At 42.3% G+C, this 19,414-nt stretch overlaps 1 protein-coding gene across 12 annotated transcripts in view; it reads left to right on the top strand.

Moving 5' to 3' along the window:
* The window catches only part of ADAM22 (ADAM metallopeptidase domain 22), a 165,862-nt gene that overhangs the window by 33,415 nt on the left and 113,033 nt on the right, over nucleotides 1-19,414 (top strand). For all 12 annotated transcript variants that reach the window (XM_054726031.1, XM_054726032.1, XM_054726028.1 and 9 more), the window contains exon 3: nucleotides 2,281-2,357. In XM_054726031.1, the coding sequence (XP_054582006.1) occupies nucleotides 2,281-2,357 (77 nt within the window). The remainder of the gene's footprint in view (nucleotides 1-2,280; nucleotides 2,358-19,414) is intronic.

Here is a 19,414-nt window from a genome sequence, read left to right as displayed (position 1 = left end):
CAACATGGCCCTGTGCCATGTGGGCACAGGGGAGCCCACCCTCCTGCCACAGGGAGTCAGGAACCCAGTGCATGAGAGAGAGAGAGAGAGAAGAGAGAGAGAGAGAGAGAGAGAGAGAGAGAAGAGGACTTCCCTTATTTGGAAGTTTAAATACTCACGTTTTGCACTCTTGCAGTGATCACACCCACTTTGGCCACTGACTGGCTTTCAGGTGTGATTGATAAGCAGACAGGTAGGCACCTTCTCATGTCACTCAGACCTTACTGGCATGCAGCTAAGCTGCCTTTGTCCAGTCCCTACCCGCATTGATCAGCAGGGAACAGATTTTGAGAGTGTTAAATGCAGCTTTTTGACAAAGCTGTACAAATGCCTATACCTAGTCTTCCCTTTCCTCCTTTTCTGTTAAATAATAACCAGGTTATCACAGCCTCCAGAACTCTGAGAAAGTAAATTTCTGTTGTGTAAGCCTCCTAGTCTATGGTCCTCTGTTATGGTAGCCCTTGGCAGACTAATACAAGGAGGAACTTGATCTAAGTCTTGAAGGATGGATAGGGCCATTTTTGGGAAATGACATTGGCAGAGATCACTACCTCAGGGCCTGGTTCAGAAAAGCACTCAGCGGATGTGATGAGTGAAAGTCACATAAAAAGTTGGAACATACCTCGCTTGTGGAATTAAAGAGCAGAAAAGAGAACAGAGTGAAGGGGGTGTGGGTGGATTCTTGGGAACTTGGGTGCCATTATATCTGGGGTGGGGGAGGTGATTGTGGAAGATCTTGATATCCAGGGAGAGAAGATTTGTATTTGATATAGTAGAAAATCTGGGGCTTACATTTGGGATTTTGGTAAGGAGTTAATTTTAAAAAGAGCGAGGAAGGTATGATCTGTGGCAGATGTGGAAATAAAGAATACGGTGTGGCTCCAAGAATGGCCATAAAAATAAAAAAGAGGTGAGAGTTCGATGATAGCTCAGTGTTATTGGGAAGAATGAAGGGTTAATGAAGGTAATGAGGCTGAAAGGTCACCAGATATTTCTTCATCCTTCCCCAAGGTCATGAGGATTGGAATATGTTTGAAATTGAGCTATTGCATTGTTCCACCCCCCACTACTTTTAAATAATTTGAAACAGAAGAGTTATCATTTCTTTCCGAAAAGCTTTACTATCATTAAGTGCTCTCCTTGCACCTAATGCCATAGCTTACTGTGTGTGACAATCCCAGGGGTGGTTCAGGTGCCCTGCATGCCCCACAGAATCCTGGGATGTTCCTTCCTAAGATGCACTGGTTGACCATCTGTTTCATGTGCTGCATGAGTGCAGTTGCTCAGATGGTTTTTATCTCTAAAATAGCGTTTGCGTTTTCTCACTGCACGAATTATACATGTTTATTTTAGGAATTTTGGATACTATAGAAACATACAAATAAAAAATTCAAAAATTCATAGTCCTGCTAAGATATAGGTATTCTTAGTATTTCGGAAGTCAAACAGAAGGAGCAGTTTTGCTTCCTCCCTTTTTTCAGGTAATGTACATGACTATTCAACATGTTGATATTATGTTCTTGGTAACTCTCTATATTGTTTCGTTCAGAATCCCTTGTGATGTTCTCTGGGAGTTCCAAGAATGGTGTGGTTTCACTATTTCTAGTGATTTCATTTTTCCAAGAAAATTTTGATAGGCAATATTTGCAGTAGATGTGCAGAGGTTCAGTTCTGCTCTTAGGAAGATAGGGAAACCTCTATGAAATTATGTTTGGTTAATTAGAATGGAAAGAATTTTATTTATTTATTTATTTATTTATTTATTTATTTATTTTATTTCTCTGGATAATGTTACCCCCCGCCCCCCAGATAATTAGAACTGAAATATTTTTAAACTTTGTGTTTGTGACAGGATGAAAAGTGTTTTTAGATCATATTCACCATATTATCTTACTCTTGAACATATTTTGCTCTATTTTTTAATGTACAAGGAGCCAGCCATTTAATATAAAATAAACTGAAGAAAGCTCGGTCTTCTTGGACATGAAATATGTAGCTACTTGAGATAAGGTGGAAAGGCAGGGCACTGGCCCTCCTTGGTTAGGTGGTACTTTACTTCAGACTAGTAATGCTTGGCTTCTGAGAAGGTGCACATTTTACTCTGTTTTTATTTAATGTCCATGTTGAATTGTTTTGCTAAATTAATGATACCATACACTGTTTTTAAGTCATCATAAGAAATGCTTATCGTCTGTTCGCTATGCTGAGTAATAAACACCTTTTATCTTTTTAATATTGCAGTTGACTCACGTTGACCAGGCAAGCTTCCAGGTGGATGCCTTTGGAACATCATTTATTCTTGATGTCGTGCTAAACCAGTAAGTCTTTGTTGAGCTGCACTCACTTTTGTCCGATACCCATTGAATCTACCTTCTTATCCTTCTGTGAAGTTTTGTTTTCTTACTGTATTTGACTTCATCTTCCTATATCAGTTAAATACTACATTTAAAACTAGTATATCTATTAATATAATACCTGTTACATCTATTAATATGATACCTATTGTAAGTATAAAGTCTGGCAAGTCACAGGAAATGGATATCCATTTGAAATCGAAGTCAGAACAGGTTTGAGAATGTAATATGGAGGGCAAGACATATTCCACTATTTCGCATAAAAATACGTGTGACCTAAGTTTCTATGAATGACAAAAAATTGTGAAAATAATACTTTTAGTATTGAAATTTCCTTCTTGAGAGAAAGCTACCCTTTTGCTCAATGATTCAGAGGATTGGCTGTGTCTGCTATTCTTAATAATGCCTTTGGGATGCTTTGATTTGGGAGTTGATTTCTGTGAGGTTTAGGGTACTGGGATTATTTGGTAAGTACCATATAATTTTGGAAATTGTCATTTGTCTGTCTACCTGGAATTTGGGGTTTGGAATAACAGAATTTTAGGTTCAGAAGTGGCTTTTGTTAAATCACTGGATTTAATCTCTTCCCTTTGGGTAAGTCTAGTGTCTAATAAGCCTTACAGGACTTTTGGTTATCTGTTCACTTTTTTAAAAAAGCATTTGTATCCCACTTCTCATCATGGGCAAGTGGAAAGAGACCAGTGCTCTGCCAGCCAGTGTTGGTAAGCTGAGCAGCAGTGGCCAGTAGCTTTGCTGAAATCAGCTAGCTATGCAACAGCTCAGGAAGAAAATTTGAGGCCAGAAGGACAGAAATGTAGATCTAGGGTGAGAACTAAAGCCTAAATTGTCTACATTGGGAAACCAGGTGAATGGAAGACTATAAAAATAGGACTTAGAGCTGTGATATCTGGATAAGTAGCCACTAGCCTCTTGTGGCTATTAAATATAAATTAATTCTTTAAATAAAATTTGAGATTCTGTTTTTCTGTTGCATTTGCCACATTCCCAATGCTCATTAGCCATGTGTGGTTACTGGTTATCTTACTGGACAAGTCAGGACATTTCCATCATTGCAGCAAGTTCTGTTGGACAGTGTAGGTTTAGAGAGTTCTTTTGGAGAACAGGCACATAGGAACTGTTAGATTACTGAGGTAGGTCAGTCATTGCAGTCCATGTTCAATATTAAATTAATAATTAATCTTACTAGTGTCCTAATTTTTATGGAATTTATGTACAAATCTGTGGTAATACCATTTTTGCTGTGTTAATGTTTAAGCCATGCATTAGTTTACTTTGTCATTAAGCTGTCTCAAAAGGTACATTTTGTGAGTAATTCTCCTCTCTCCCCACATTTTTGGGGTTCACCAACAATCCTATCTAATAAAAGAGTAATATGCAAATTAACCATCAGTCCGCTACACCCACAAACCATGCCCACAAGCCACGCCCACCAGCCAATCAGGAGCGAGTATGCAAATTAACCCAACCAAGATGGCTGCGGCCATGGAGAGAGCAGGAGGGAGGCTTGGGTTTCCCTAGTGATGGAGGAAGCCAAGCTTTCCACACACCCTGGCTGGCCCAGGCCTCCACTTAAGGCTACAAAGTTTCAATTATAGAAGATAAATAAATTCCAACAGATATGGCTGCCACCAGAGAGCGAGCAGAAGGCTTGGCTCTGCTCCAGGCTACAAAGTTTCATTGTAGAAGATAAATAAATCCCAGATACCAGGGCTTCCGCTTGGGTTGCCGGGGTGTGTGGCCGGCCTGCAAACCACCACGGCCCCTTGCCCAGGCCACCCCACACCCCAAGGGAACCCCACCCTGATCCGGGACACCCTTCAGGCAAACCAGCTGGCCCCCACACATGCACCAGGCCTCTATCCTTTCTAATAAAAGAGTAATATGCAGATTGACCATTACTCCAACACACAAGATGGCTGCCCCATGTGGTCAAAGATCCTACTACCTGTTCTGCCCTGCTTCATTTAAAAAATACTAGAGGCCTGGTGCACAAAATTCGTGCATGGGGGTATGTGTCCCTCAGCCCAGCCCTGCACCCTCTCCAATCTGGGACCCCACGAGGGATGTCCCTCTTACAATCCAGGACTGCTGGCTCCCAACTGATCGCCTGCCTGCCTTCCTGATTGCCTCTAACCGCTTCTACCTGCCAGCCTGGTTACCCACTAACCACTCCCCTGCCAGCCTGATTGATGCCTAACTGCTCCCCTGCCAGCCTTTTTGCTCCTAACTGCCCTCCCCTGCAGTCCTGGTCACCCCTAATTGCCCTCCCCTGCAGGCCTGGTCCCTCCCAACTGCCCTCCCCTTTTGGCCTGATCACCCACAACTGCCCTCCCTTGCAGGCCATCTTGTGGCGGCCATCTTGTGTCCACATGGGGGCAGTCATCTTTGACCACATGGCGTCAGCCATCTTGTGTGTTGGAGTGACAGTCAATTTGCATATTATTCTTTTATTAGATAGGATTAGATAGGATAGAGGCCTTGTGCATGGGTGGGGGCTGGCTGGTTTGCCCAGAAGGGTGTCCCAGATCAGGGTAGGGGTTCCCTTGGGGCGTGGGGTGGCCTGCGTGGTTTGAAGGCCAGCCATGCCCCCTGGCGACCCAACCAGAGGCCCTGGTATCTGGGATTTATTTATCTTCTATAGGGAAACCCAAGCCTCCTGCTTGCTCCGTGGCCACAGCCATTTTTGCTGGGATTTATTTATCTTCTATAATTGAAACTTTGTAGCCTTGAGCGGAGGCCAAGGCAGGCCAGGGATGCAGAAGCTTGGCTTCCTCCATTGCCTGGGGGCAACTCAAGCCTCCTGCTCTCTCCAGCTCCGTGGCTGCCACTGTTTTTGTTGGGATTTATTTATCTTCTATAATTGAAACTTTGTAGCCTTGAGCGGAGGCCTGGGCTAGCCAGGGCAGGCGGAAAGCTTGGCTTCCTTCATTGCTGGGAAACCCAAGCCTCCTGCTCTCTCCATGGCCGCAGCCATCTTGGTTGGGTTTTTGCATACTTGCTGCTGATTGGCTGGTGGGCGTGGCTTGCGGGTATAGCGGAGGTAAGGTCAATTTGCATATTACTCTTTTATTAGATAGGATTATTCATCACCATTTGATATGTAGTTTGACTCATATTGAGGCAGGATAGTAAGAAGCTAGGAAAATTACTTGGCAAGTAGAATGGGGAAACTGAGACAGATAGCTGAACAAACTTGCTGAGCAATTTACAGCCAGTACAGAAGTTCACCTCCCAGAAAAGCAGCAAAACCCAGTGATCAACATCAGGGCCAGACCAAGACCCTGAAAGGACACACCTGGGAAACTGATGAATATTCTGCTGAAACCCTCCCCTAAGGATGTGGCTTGCAAGTGAGAGAGATAAAAACCCTCAAAACATAGGTCCCAGCGTGCACTTCTCCTCCTGGGCTTGAGCACACCTGTGCCTTCCCTTCCCCTCTCTTCCTCCCCCACAGGCACATATCCCCTAAATGCCAAGGGATCCCAGGAGACTTGCAACCAAGGGAGCAATGAGCAGTGGCAGCTCATCCTGGGCTCACCCCCTGAACCTGCGCTCAAGGGCCCCTTTTCTCTGACGTCTCAGTGAGCCGAAGCAGCCCTGCTAGGCTCACTTCTTTCCTATCACATTTTTAGTGAGCCGAAGCATCCCTGCCTTGGCTGTCTCCTGTAGTTTCTTCGGCCCTAGGCCTTTCCTTGTCCCACTGTCCCCAGCTTTAATAAACATCCTCTCAAAATCACCTGGACTCATGTTGTGAAATCTTATTGCAATGAGAATTTAAAATTACAAGAGGTACAAAGGATAAAATAATAGCATAAAAGGAATGAGAAATATGCAGAGTGCTTTTGGGCATCTATAATAAACACAGGTGGCAGGTAGCTAATTTCTTTACTCTAGAGAGCCCAGATGATTTAATACAAAGTTGTTGTTGTTTTTTTTTTTGAGAATGTTTTTATTTCATGGTTTCAGTTTATATATTATCTTGTGGTTGTGTTGGTTAGGAATAGGAAGATGAAAAATTGAAAATGCTCTTTAAAGATTTTTTTCTCATGAGCAATTTTAGGGCTGTGAAACAGAGTTTTTTTGTTTGTCTTGTTTATTTTTTATGTTTTCAACTGGAGACAAATTCAATAAGTTTATCTAACTGGAATCCATTTACAGAATAGATCCAATAATATGCATTTTTAGATTGGAATGCAAAGGAAAGTGTCATTACATAATATTCCTTTTGAATGTTCAGTAAACAAGATTTTAACCAAATTGCTCAAGAGTTCAGTGTTTGGGTTGTAACTTCTAGAGGAGGCAGATAAACAATATGGAATGGTTAAAAATGAAAAGCACAGCCAGTTCCTATTTTGTCAAGATTACGAAGGGTAGAAAACAATTTTCAGTTTCTTCATGGGGTCACACAGTCATAAAATTCACTCTTTAGGACAGATATATTAATAAAACCAAACATATGGCCTCGCCTGGTCACACTCGTCCTGAGGCCACACTGGACCTTTCCAGAGGTCAGCATCTGGTATTCTATTTTATTGTGAAGCATTTCTCAGAATGAAAAAGGGTCAATAAAGACAATTATATTATTTGAGCAATGTAAGCCAAGTCTTACCCTGCAATCTTTCTCATTTTCGTTAAGAAGTGGGTAATTAAACGGCCCAAAAGAATGCATAAATATTGAAAAAATTTCATTCATTACCTCTTGATTCTTTTTTTTTAATCTTCACTGGAAGATACTTTTTGCATTGATTTTCAGACAAAGTGGAAGGAAGGGAGGAGTGGGGAGAGAAATATCGATGTGAAGGAGACAGGGATCAAACCCGCAACTGAGGTACATGCTCTTGACTGGAAATTGAACTCATGACCCTCTACTCTGCAGGCTGATGCTCTAACCACTGAGAGAACTGACCAGGCCACTCATTGATTCTTTTACAACAGGTGACTTGAGAAAAACAAACCACACATGTGGGGACACACACACACACACACACACACACACTCCACCAAGAAGCAAATGCTCCACATGGACTGTGGTTGGTTGTGCCAGGATGTGAAACATAATTAGGAAGAAAGAAGTTACCTTTATAACCTATTTTTGGAATGGATTCTGTGGTATAGTTTTCAGATCTGAGATGATTCTATTGCTAAATTTTGACTGTATTTTACAGATCCTCTCCCTTTTATCTTCTTACTCCAATAACAACAAAAATAATTTCTTTCAGTTATGATCCTCGTTTCCCCCCTATTTCCAGTGGTGGGTGGGGATGACTGCTAGGGACTTAAACATGAAGCTGTCAGCAGGTGGGGTTGCCCATGCAGAATGGGGTGTAGTGATGGCAGGGGGCAGGGCACGTAGCGGGATAGGAGCAAGGTCAGACAAGGAAAACCCCAAATCAGTTCAAATGGGCAAGTCCAGTCTTGTCTTCTCTCATTTAGAACCATTTGTCTTTTAGTCACCTCTTGCTTGCTTTGCACTGGGACTCTTGAATTTGCAAGGAAAGTAGGAATCACAGTGGGTAAAAGGCGGTGTGAATTCAACTGGGATTGGAGGTTAGGTCTGGAAGGGTCTCATTTACTTAATGCTCTATTTACAGTGAGGTAAATAGAATGGTTACAGCTCCCTTGGTCCTGTTCATCGCCTGTTCTCTAATAAAACTAATCCATGATGACGTGTTGGCTGGGTCTCGTCCCCTTCTTAGTCCATGCATGTCATTTTTAGAGGTATTCCTGCCTCTTTGGGGTGACACAATGGACTGACTCTAAAAGGTAGTTATTGCGGGCCAGCTAGGAAGACAGGGAAGGCTTTTGAGCACTGTGATGTCTCTTACATTTCACTGCACCAAATGCATGATATGCACAGAACTAGCTCTACTGAAAGGATGCTTGGAGCCTGTGAACCCAGATTTATACCAGACCCCACTGAGAATTCAGAACAATCGAGCATTTAGAAAAAGAACAAAATCAAACAATTTTAGTAATGAATGTTTCTGAGTTTTCTGAAATAAACAACATACTAAAAATCTTTTAAAAATTATTTGAATAGTTTTGTATTCATTGAAGTCAGTTCCATAGTGAAAATGGTTGATTGTCATTCTTCAGCCAAACTTCATCTGTGTAGATCAGGTATCCTGTTGTCACTTGAGTAATCCCCTCCCCTCCCCATTACTTTCTGTCTCTCTGGATCTGATTTGATGTGGATCTAATTCATATCTTTAAAAAAAATTTATTTTTTCCATTTTGGTCCCACCTTGATTCATCTTATAAAGCTTGTGGCTCAGATTGTAACCGACAACAAAGCTTAATAGAGGTCACAGAAAAAATCCCACTTCTCACTTTGCTATGCACCTTGCATTTAAAGTGCACAATCGCATGAACTCCCTAATTAAAATTTTATGTGAATAGATATTCTTCAAAGCCGAAGTGGTGAAGTGGCTTTGAAACAGACCTCTGGCAGTGGTTTTTTAAAAGGCCACTTAGTTAACTAGTAACACATGGCTATGGATATGAATTCCAGAGGAATTTAGAGAAACAACAGATGTGGATTCATTCCTCCCTCTGCAAAAATGATCGTGGGAATCACAGTGCCTGGATGGAGAGGCTTAGGGTTTCCCCCCATGTACACCATGGATTGCTACTGGGTAGTGTCCAGAAGGGCTCTCCTTAGATGTCCATAAACTAGCCTGCAAACGCACCCTCCCAAGGGCATCTTACCTTTTGTGATAGGTTAAAGTCGCATAAAGTTGGTTTCTACACTAATCTCTTCCTCATTAACAGTTTTCTTAGCCCAGCGATCTCAACTCTGACTGCGTATTACAATAAACTGGGAAGTTTTATAAACTACCAATAGCTGGGTTAGTGTGTCGTTTCCAGCGTGGTTCCTGGACCAACAGCCTTGATCTCATCTGGGAACTTAGAAACAAACATTCAAGATTCTCACCCAGACCTATGGAATCAGAACTTCCGATGGGGTGGGACCCAGGAAAGTGTGTTTTAACAAGCCCTCTGGGTGATTCTGATCTCTGTTCAAGTTTGAGAACCACTGATCTAGTGTTTTTTTTCCCTCTGGCATTCACCTCCTGCCAATATCCTCTTATGATCATGGTATACTCGGTTCCCAACCCTGTACCTATAAGCCACCCATCTTCTTACATAGGAACTTGTTTAGTTTAACGTTCAGTAATTAATAACTGTTCTTACTTATAATAAAGACTAGCTTTCCCGTTGCAGGAAAAATCCTGCAATAGGATTTCCTGCTGCACTCTACCCCGCCTCCGTTCCTCCCTTGTCGCCCGCCTCACCTTCTCCTCCAGCCCGCCCGAGTTTCCCTTCTCCCCCGCCCTGCCCCGCCTCCGTCCCGCCCTTGTCACCCGCCTCGCCTTCTCCTCCAGCCCGCCCGCGTTTCCCTTTGCCCCCCGGCCCCACCTCCGCCCCGCCCTTGTCACCTGCCCCGCCTTCTCCTCCAGCCCGCCCACGTTTCCCTTCGCCCCCGGCCCCGCCTCTGCCCCGCCCTTCTCCTCCCCCCTGGCTTGCTTGCTTCTTCGAAGCTTTACTCCCTTCTGCAGCTCTTGGCTTCTTTGGACGCTGTCTTGATATGCAAATTAGCCGCCATCTTTGTTGGGGCAATTTGCATACTCGTCCTGATTGGTTGGTGGGCGTGGCTTGGCTGGTGGGCGTGGCTTAGGTGTAGCGAAGGTGCGGTCAATTTGCATATTTGTCTATTATTAGATTAGATAATGTCTTCTGGATAAATCCTATTGATAAACATGACTTGTTTTGTTGTTTATTTTTTCTAAACATGCCTGGCTATTACAAATTAGGTTGAAGAAGTCTTCCTGCTGGGCCCTGTGTGGCTTGCTCTGACCTGAGGGGTTGTATTCTAGAGCTGGAAAATTGTGAGTGAGCCTCTCTGTTAGTCACATTATTATTTTGCAATAATAGGGGTATATCCATGACACCATGTTATTGGGGATTTTAGAATCAATAGTTGTCATTACTTTCCAATATAATAGGAGAGAAAAGGCTCCATGGATAGCAGATTTTATTTTATAATCATCACCCAAGGATATTTTTTCCAAAATTTTTAGAGAGTGGAAAGGGGGGAAGAGAGGAAGGGAGAGGAACATTGACATAAGAGAGACACATTGAATGGTTGCCTCCTGCATGTGCTCCCATTGGGGCTGGGGAGCCTGCAACCGAGGTACATGTCCTTGACCCAGAATCGAACCCTTGACCTTTCGGTCTGAGGGCTGATGCTCTAATGACTCAGAAAAACCGGCCAGTGTTGGATAGCAGATTTTGCTGGTTGGCTGGCTCATGTACTATGCTTCCCAAAAGAAATATTATTGGCATTTGAGGATCAATGCAGAAATTTGTAGAGAGAAAAAAAATTTAGCCTATACATTCCAAGGTAGCAGGTATTTTGTATTTGTTGTGCCAGTTGTAGGTGTTTGATTAAATGGTACCTGTACCAACAGAGAGGCACCAACTGAAATGGTTAGCAACATAGACTTTATAGGTAGACTGCCTAGGTTTATAAACGATGCCAGTTGCTAGCTGTGTGACCCTGGGCAAGTCAGTTTCTCCACCTGTAAAACAGGGAAGGTAGCAGTACTTTTCTCATAAGGTGGTTGGCAGGTTAAATGGGTTTATGTATATGAAGCACCCAGAACAGTGCCTGGGTATTGAAGTGCTCGGTAAGTGTTTGGCTATTATTAGCTAACAGAGGCACTTTAAATAGTTGCTAGGAGGTCAGCTCTCTTAGAGGCACTGGCTAACTCTGAAACCTTTAGGACTAAAAGGGAGTTAGACACTGAGATTACTATTAGAGGTTTTTTTTTTTTTTTTTTAAAGCACATATAACAAGGTGTTTAGTGAAAGTTTCAAAGCCTTATTAGTGTTTATTAACTTGGTAAGCTCACTGAACAAACTTAAGTAACAGAAATAAGCAGTTCTGAATCCCTTCTGGGCAATTCTGAAACTCCCTAAAGCTCTGAAAACACAGGTTTAGTAAGTTTCCAGCAACTCATTTGGCATTAAAAACCTCACTCGAACATATACATATTCAAGCAGTCATAACAAATTACCCTAAATTTCACGGCTTTTTAAACAACACCACCTGATTGTCTCAAGCTTCCAGGTGTCAGAAGTCCAGCTCAGCTGGGCCCCCACGAGTCTCACAGGCCTCGGTCAAGGTGTCAACAGGCTGAGCTCCTTCCTGGAGGCTCTTTTGGAGAAGAATCTACTTCCGAGCACTTTTAGGTTGTTGGCAAAATTTAGTTCCTTGAGATTATAGGACTGAGGTCCTCACTTCCTGCTGGCTGTTGGGCATGGGTCGTTCTGGAGGCCACCCACAATCCTTGGCCAGTGAACTCCTGTCTCCTTTAGAAGCAGCAGTGGCCAGTCAAGTCCCTCTCCGGCTTTGAATCTCTCTGACTCCTCCCCGCTGCCTCATCTTTTCTCTGCCTTCCTCGTCCCCTGTCTCTCTCCCACGGAATCTTCTGCCTTCCTCTTCTGCTTTTAAGGACCCATGTGATTACATTGGGTCTACCCAAATAATCTAGGGTAATCTTTCTATTTTAAAATTGGCTGATTGGTAACCTTAATTCCATCTGCAAAGTCTCTTCATGCAGTACCTAGATTAGAATCTGATGGACTAACTGGAGAATGGGAATCATGGGGATATCTTGAGAGTTGTGCCTATTAAACTGCATTAAACTATTTGGTATTTATCCCAGTTACTGTGATTAGCATTTGGTACATAGATATCAGTAAGTTTGGTGATAGGACATTGTCCTTGATCCTGCAGGGGGTGTTATGTAATATCTCTCTATATAAAACCCTAATATGCAAATAGACTGAATGGCAGAACAACCGAACAACCGGTCACTATGATGTGTGCTGGCCACCAGGGGGTGTGTGCAGAACATGCGGGGATCGGCCGTGGCGGGATGGTGGAGCAGGTAAGTGGGGGCACCAGACCAAGGCGGGGCACCGGTCGCTGTCATTGGGGCAAGCCTCTTGTGGTTACTGAAAATTCTTTGCTCCTGCATGCCACAGGCCCTCTGGGCACTCGCACCCACTGCTGGCGATGGCCCCACTCACACCTGCTGCCCGTGCCAGAGCCGCTGCTCCCACTTGCTGCTGGCACCCGCTCGGCACTGTCAGCAGGTGCAAGGGGCGGCTGCTGGCCCTGATCACCCCTGAGGGCTTCTCCACCTCCCCCTGCTCCTGAGGGGTAATCGGGGCAGCAGCTGCTGCTCCCATCCGCTGCTAGTGCTGTTCCAGATCACTCCTTGCTGTCAGTGGGTGTGAGTGGGGCCAGTGCCATCAGCGTGTGGGAGTGGTGGCGATGGGAGCGGGGCTGTTGGCAGACTGGGGACCAGGGGCCGTGGTGGGAAAGGCTGGGTGGGGGCTTGGAGGATGGGCTGAGACCCGCCCCTGTGCCCACCACAGCCTCACAGTCCACAGTTCCTTTCAAGGTGCACAAATTCGTGCACTATGCCGCTAGTATGAAATATGCACATTGTTACCTTTCTAAAATAAAAAAAAATTCTTAAGTACAAAACACAGCTGGCCTCAGTGTTGTTAAAGAGATTTTAAATGTTATAAAATGTTACTGGTGAAAGATATTTTTAAAAACATTTATATTTATAAATACTGTGAAATGGTACATGTGTAACACTCACTACTTGAAAGAAGGGATATTATATGTTCTCCAGATTCATACTTAGAGAACTTAAAGGGACTTTCAAGATAGATTTATTATGTTAAAGATGCAGAAAGAGGCATCAATGTTACAGATAAGAAGGGAAAGGCTGAAAGATAACATCAAACACTATACTATTCATTTTACACATGGTCACACAGCACAGTGTATGTGTGTAGTTTAATCTTACAGCCTGTGTAGATTATTTTTCCATTTTATAGTTGCTGGAATCAGGAATCAGGGAGACTGAGTAACTTGCTCAGGGTCACATGGCTAGTCAGTGTGGAACTGGAATTTGAACTTGGTTCTGACTTCAAAGTTGATTTCTCTATTCATCAAAGAAACATCTATTTGGAAGTAGATCTGGAATTGAAACTCTAGTATCCTGTCCCACCCTGTTAAGAGAGTTGTTTATAATAAACTAGAGGCCCTATGCATGAAATTTGTGAAAGAGTAGACCTTCCTTCCCCCAGCTGCCGGCACCGGCTTCCCTCCAGCACCTGGGACCCAGGTTTCCCTCGCAGCCCTGGCTTCCTCCGCAAGGTCGTCTGGAAGGACATCCGGTCTAATTAGCATATTACACTTTTATTATTATAGATAATTATAGATTTACAAGTGCTTTTGGAACGAATTAAGACATTTTACAGGGACAATTTATGATGCTTGACTTGTTACTAGAATTAATTTGTATTTAGACTATCAGTTATATGGTATTAAAAATATTCATTATTTTAGGATCTTTTTGTTCTATTGGTTAAATCATAAGAACAGAATCCCAATTGAACATTTCATTCTTGGATGTCTTTATAAAAACTTATTTCCTTAAATTGCCATCTCTCAAAAATGATACAGTTTATCAACTTAGCAGTCATTCTCAAGTGCTGACAATAATAATGCATTTTCCTGGTACTGGAACATTTCTTTACACAGCTCCCCTGCTGATATCTGCTTAAGTTTCTCCTCACTGTTTTGGTGTCTATTTTCTCTACGTAGTAAAGTGTTGACAGAAAGCAACTGTACAGAGATATAAAAATATGCATCAATTAGAATGGCAAATCACAGTGTAGTCTTCAGAGAAGTATTTTAACTAAGACTTGAGAAACACAGCTGTAATAAGTGTCTGAATAGGAATTGCTTCCAAATTGCTACTAACGTTATCTTATTGTTTTCCGTTTTATGATTGTCACAGGGGATTAAAAAACCACAACTAAACAGGCATGCATATTCAGGATTGTGCATAGTTTTGGAAAGTAAATGTGAAATGAAGACTAAAGATTTTCTAATATCTTTATTGTGTTCCTATTTTTATATTCACAAAGAAAACATTCTAGTTATTCATGATTTATTATGATATAATTTTAAAAACCTTGGCTTTGAGAGAAAAACTTTATGATTCAACAGAGTTTCATTTTATATAACATGGATTCCTTAACAAAAATAACTTTATAAATGAAGGTTTGGGAGAGATGACTACACCGAATATGATTATTTGAATGTTTGGCCATTTATACAAAAGCGTAGGAAAATTCACATTTCTCTCAGTAGGAATAAACACAATTTAATTAACTGATATGTTGGGAAGTTAGGAAGTTGAGAAAACAGTAACTAGGTCTTGTTTTTACCTTGGTCTCAAGGAAGTTTGCTGTCTATCTCTTTTGGTTGTTTATTATTTGTTTTTGTTTTATAGACAAAATTCCAAGTCAGGCATTAAGATGGTGTTATCTTAGAATTGCTTCTATAATTGTGGCTCAGAAGAATTGAGATTGGTTAGAGTGTATGTGATATCATCCAAAGAAGGCACTTGCTCTGATATCTGCTTATCTTTCAGCCAGAAGGTATAGAAACATGCAGGAAAATGATATATAAACTGTTGTCGAAGATAGCATGAAAGACACTGAAAATTCAAAGGCCAAGATATTTAGGAATAAATAATTCTTTTTTGATTAGAAAGCTAGTACATTACTGTCTTTTTATTTAAAAAATATTTTTATTGATTTCAGAGAGGAAAGGAGAGATAGAAACATCAATGATGAGAGAGAATCATTGATTTGCTGCCTTGACTGGAATCGAACCTGGGACCCTTCAGTCCTCAGGTCGACGCTCTATCCACTGAGCAAACCAACTAGGGCTCACTGTCTCTTTAGAGAAGGCCCCACCAAGGTGCTCTGATTTCCTGATTTTATAGGCTTGTGTTTATACCTGGAGTCTGCCGCTCACTCCAAAGCCAGAGGAAAGAGGGTAGGAGGAGATAACGTTTTGATCTTTAATGCTAGAATTGGTGTGTGGCACAATATGTGCTGCCACTTAATAACTGCATTTTCAAGGCCAAACTTACAGACAGTGATCATTTCCCTATTGTTCCCCAGGGAGCCTAACAATGTCTGTAATTCTCTTAATTACCAACAGGTGAGCACTTGGGTGAAGCACTAACAATGTGAGACAAATAGAAACAGCGCATTGGAAGTTTCTATAATGTTTGTAGAAAAGTAAAAATGATGACAGAGCAGGCACTCAGAAGATCCAGGTTTGAGCTGGAGGTGTGTAACTTCCTAATTATGTGACCCTGGCCATGCTGTATAATCTCTCTGGAGGTCAGTTTCTTTTACTTTAGATGATGAATGTTCTTGCTCTGCTTGACCTGGTAAAGTTGTTGTGGAAAGCTAATATTATAAACTTTGTAGTGTGACCAAATATGATGTGTATCAGTTGCAGCCTTTCATTTGTAAATGACGAAAGTTCAACTCAGATCTGCAAGGGAAAAAAGGGATTTATTGGCTCATGGCTAAATCCGGAGGCAATCCTAGTTTTCAGACTCAGGACTGTTGTTCACTCTTAGCTCCTCACCATCTTTGTTTTCTAACTCATTGTGTATCTCTGGCCACCATAGGCGGTGTGCCTCCAGTTCAATCTAGTGATGGGGGGCGGCGGGGGGACTGCCTCCCTTTGTCTCAGTGAGTCTCATTGTCTTCCACCAACTTTGATTGGATCACATGCCCATCCCTGAACCGAGTACCATAACCAAGAAATGTGACATGGCCATTGGCTGAGGCTGATCTGGACCTTCCCCTGTTGCTGGGTGTGGAATTGATCCCTCCTAAACCACAGGAGCTGACTGGGGAGGGGGACTCCCCAAAGGATGTTCAGGGCACACTTTACCAAAGTTGGAATTCTGTGCCACAAGGACAATTGCCCACTGAACGAGAGGATATTTAATGGCTTAAAAGTTAAAAAATAGTTAAATGGGCATTCATAAAAACCAAGAAAGCCAAATTTTAAAGGGAAATTTTCTTTAATAAACCAGACCGGAAAAAGAGCAGAAATGTATTGAGAACAGATAAATGCAGCAATCTGGGTGAGGTGGAATTCTTTCCTTTATGCAACTTGAAAGAGAATCAACACCTAGTGATGCTGACCGCAGTATTAGAGGACCATGTTCTGAGACTGTTTTCACTTCCTTATTGATCATAACCCAAGGAACAATTCATATTTAAAGAGGCTGAGTTCAGCCCTGGCCGGTTTGGCTCAGTGGATGGAGCATCGGCCTGCGAACTGAAAGGTCCCAAGTTCGATTCTGGTCAAGGGCATGTGCCCGGGTTGTGGGCTCAATCCCCAGTGGGGGACTTGCAAGAGACAGCCAATCCATGATTCTCTTTCATCCTGGATGTTTCTATCTCTCTTCCTCTTCCTTCCTCTCTGAAATCAATAAATATAATATATATATATATATATATATATATATTTTTATTTTTTATTTAAAAAGAGGCTGAGTTCAGTCCAAAGGAATAATAGGATTAGGAAAACTTTGTTCCTGGTTGGAATAAGAAAAGGATATAATTTGTGAAGCATTGGAATCTTCAGTTAGAAATGTACATGTTATTGCCAAAAAAGTAGCACACCAATTATGAAATGAGTCTAATTTTCAGTGACTAAGTGGGGTCAGAATGAAGAGAATTGAAGTAGGGAAAATTATGAAAACTAATAAAATATTATTTGGGAAAAGCAGACAGCTGCGAGAGGCTGTCCCTATGGAGAACAGGGAGTCTTAGGAGATTTGGAATAAACAAACTTAAAAGAGGCTTCGAAAGACAGAAAGTTAAGTGGCTATAACCCAGGAAAGAAATTGAGAATTAAAAATGGCCTTCTTTGTTCCAGAAACTTTATATTCATCTTCTCATTTAAACCTCGTGCTAATTCTCTTTTACAGATGGGGAAACTCGAGCTTAGAGAGGTTAAGAAACTTGCTCAGTTACCACAACTGCAAGTTATTACAATTACTTAAACAACAGCTCCGTATTAAAGAGGAGGCTTTGTCTGGGAATCGAGTGGGCTGGGGGCGGTCCTGCCGTAACTCAGATATTTCGTGGTGGGACTTCTTAGGAAACACCTGGTAGATGGGACTTTCTTCATTTGTGTTGTTTCCTCAGATTAGGCATATCCTGAGATCACTTTAAAAAAAATGTTTTTATGGGTTTTAGATAGAGGAAAGGAGAGGGAAAGAGAGATAGAAACATCAAGGATGAGAGAGAATCATCGATCAGCTGCCTCCTGCACGCTCCCTACTAGGGATCAAGCCTGCAACCCGGCATGTGCCCTGATCGGGAATTGAACTGTAACCTCCTGGTTCATCTGTCGACATTCAACCACTGAGCCACTTTTGAATGTTTCCAAAAGAGTGGCGTGCCAGAATTAAATAAGATGTTGTAAAGTATTTGGCTATTTCAAATTTGGGGAGTGAGTAGAAGACATTATAGTCACCAAAAGTAGAGAGATCTTGTTTAAAGTAGAGAAACCTTGATCTTTAAGAAAAGGAAACTGAGTCAATAGACAAGTATTTTCAGAAACCTTGGGAAAAATCTGTCACTGTTTAAGGGCAGCTGGTGTTTCTGGAGATGGTTTTCAGTGTTCCTAAAGAAAAGTTCCTGTGGTCAGAGACATTTGGGCAATGCTCTGCATCCGTCCGCCTCCTGGAGTCCTATGTGGGTGAGTGTGTGGCACCCGAGAAATTAATTGCCCTAGTTCCTGCCTCCAGGAAGCACTCGGGAAGTATGGGGTCTTTATTGGTTGCTTGCACCTGGTGGACAGGCACACACAAGGCCTGGGATAGACCATTTAAGAAGAAAGTTCGGCAGCTGGGGCTGTGTTGGGGATCTGAAGGCCAGAGAAGCAGACTTCTCTTTCTGGAAGGCTGCTGTGTCATCTGCTCTGAGGGGCCTTCTCATGCACTGGAGACCTGGATTCCTTTTTCAACTTGGTACCTGCTGGTCTGTCAGTTTGGTGACAGATACACACATGTTAAAGGCGCTGAGAAGCCCTGAGGTAAAAAGCATTTTTCAAACTTTCTCCATCGTGTATTTTTGTGTGTGTGTGTGGAAATGCTTATTACCATCTTCTGGACCACAGTTAGGGGATGAAAGGCACAAGATAAGACCAAGGTCAAATTATGAATTTTGAGGCCAGAGGCACTGAAGAAAGGATATTGGCTTTGTCAAATGTAATTCAAAATAAAAGAACACTAAGCCATAATATAATGTAAGGAAATCCCCAAAAGTTCTAACTTTCTTAGTAATGAAAGCACTTACCGTTTACTGTGTGCCTGGTACTAATGCATATTCTGCCTCTCAGATGAACAAGTTTGATGCTTTTGAAAAGTATATTGAATCTTTAGTCAAAATTATTTTCTTTTTTTGGGAGGGAGGTGTCTTGTTTACTGGAGCCCTATGCATCAGCATAGTTTGACTTTTTAAAAAAATATATATTTTATTGATTTTTTTTCAGAGAGGAAGAGAGAGGGATAGAGAGTTAGAAACATCCATGAGAGAGAAACATCGATCAGCTGCCTCTTGCACACCCCCTACTGGGGATGTGCCCGCAACCAAGGTACATGCCCTTGACCAGAATCGAACCTGGGACCCTTGAGTCCACAGGCCGACGCTCTCTCCACTGAGCCAAACTGGTTTCGGCATAGTTTGACTTTTGGATAATCCAACACTGAACGTGGGGATTTTATGCTATATTACTATAAAATGATTATTGCACCCACTCACTTCCCATTAAATTTATATGCTAGAAGGATAGGAGGTTGCCGGAGTTGGTTGCCAGGTTTTGTTGCATCTGGTTCTGAACTAGAGGAAACAAATCAGCATGTTCTGGGGAAATGTCAGAATGGAAGAGACCATTCTGGTGGCAAGGCCAAATCTACATTTGGGTGGATCATTCCCATCTCCAATTAAAAACCATTCACCAAGAGGGTACGATTCAAGGCTATAGGGATCGTGAAAGGTGGGCTCGGATTGAATGA

Source organism: Eptesicus fuscus, chromosome 14 (assembly GCF_027574615.1).
Source record: "Eptesicus fuscus isolate TK198812 chromosome 14, DD_ASM_mEF_20220401, whole genome shotgun sequence".
In the NCBI taxonomy this organism is placed as follows: Eukaryota; Metazoa; Chordata; class Mammalia; order Chiroptera; family Vespertilionidae; genus Eptesicus; species Eptesicus fuscus.
The sequence above is the reverse complement of the archived record's forward strand: the minus strand, read 5'-3'. Positions and strand labels throughout refer to the sequence as shown.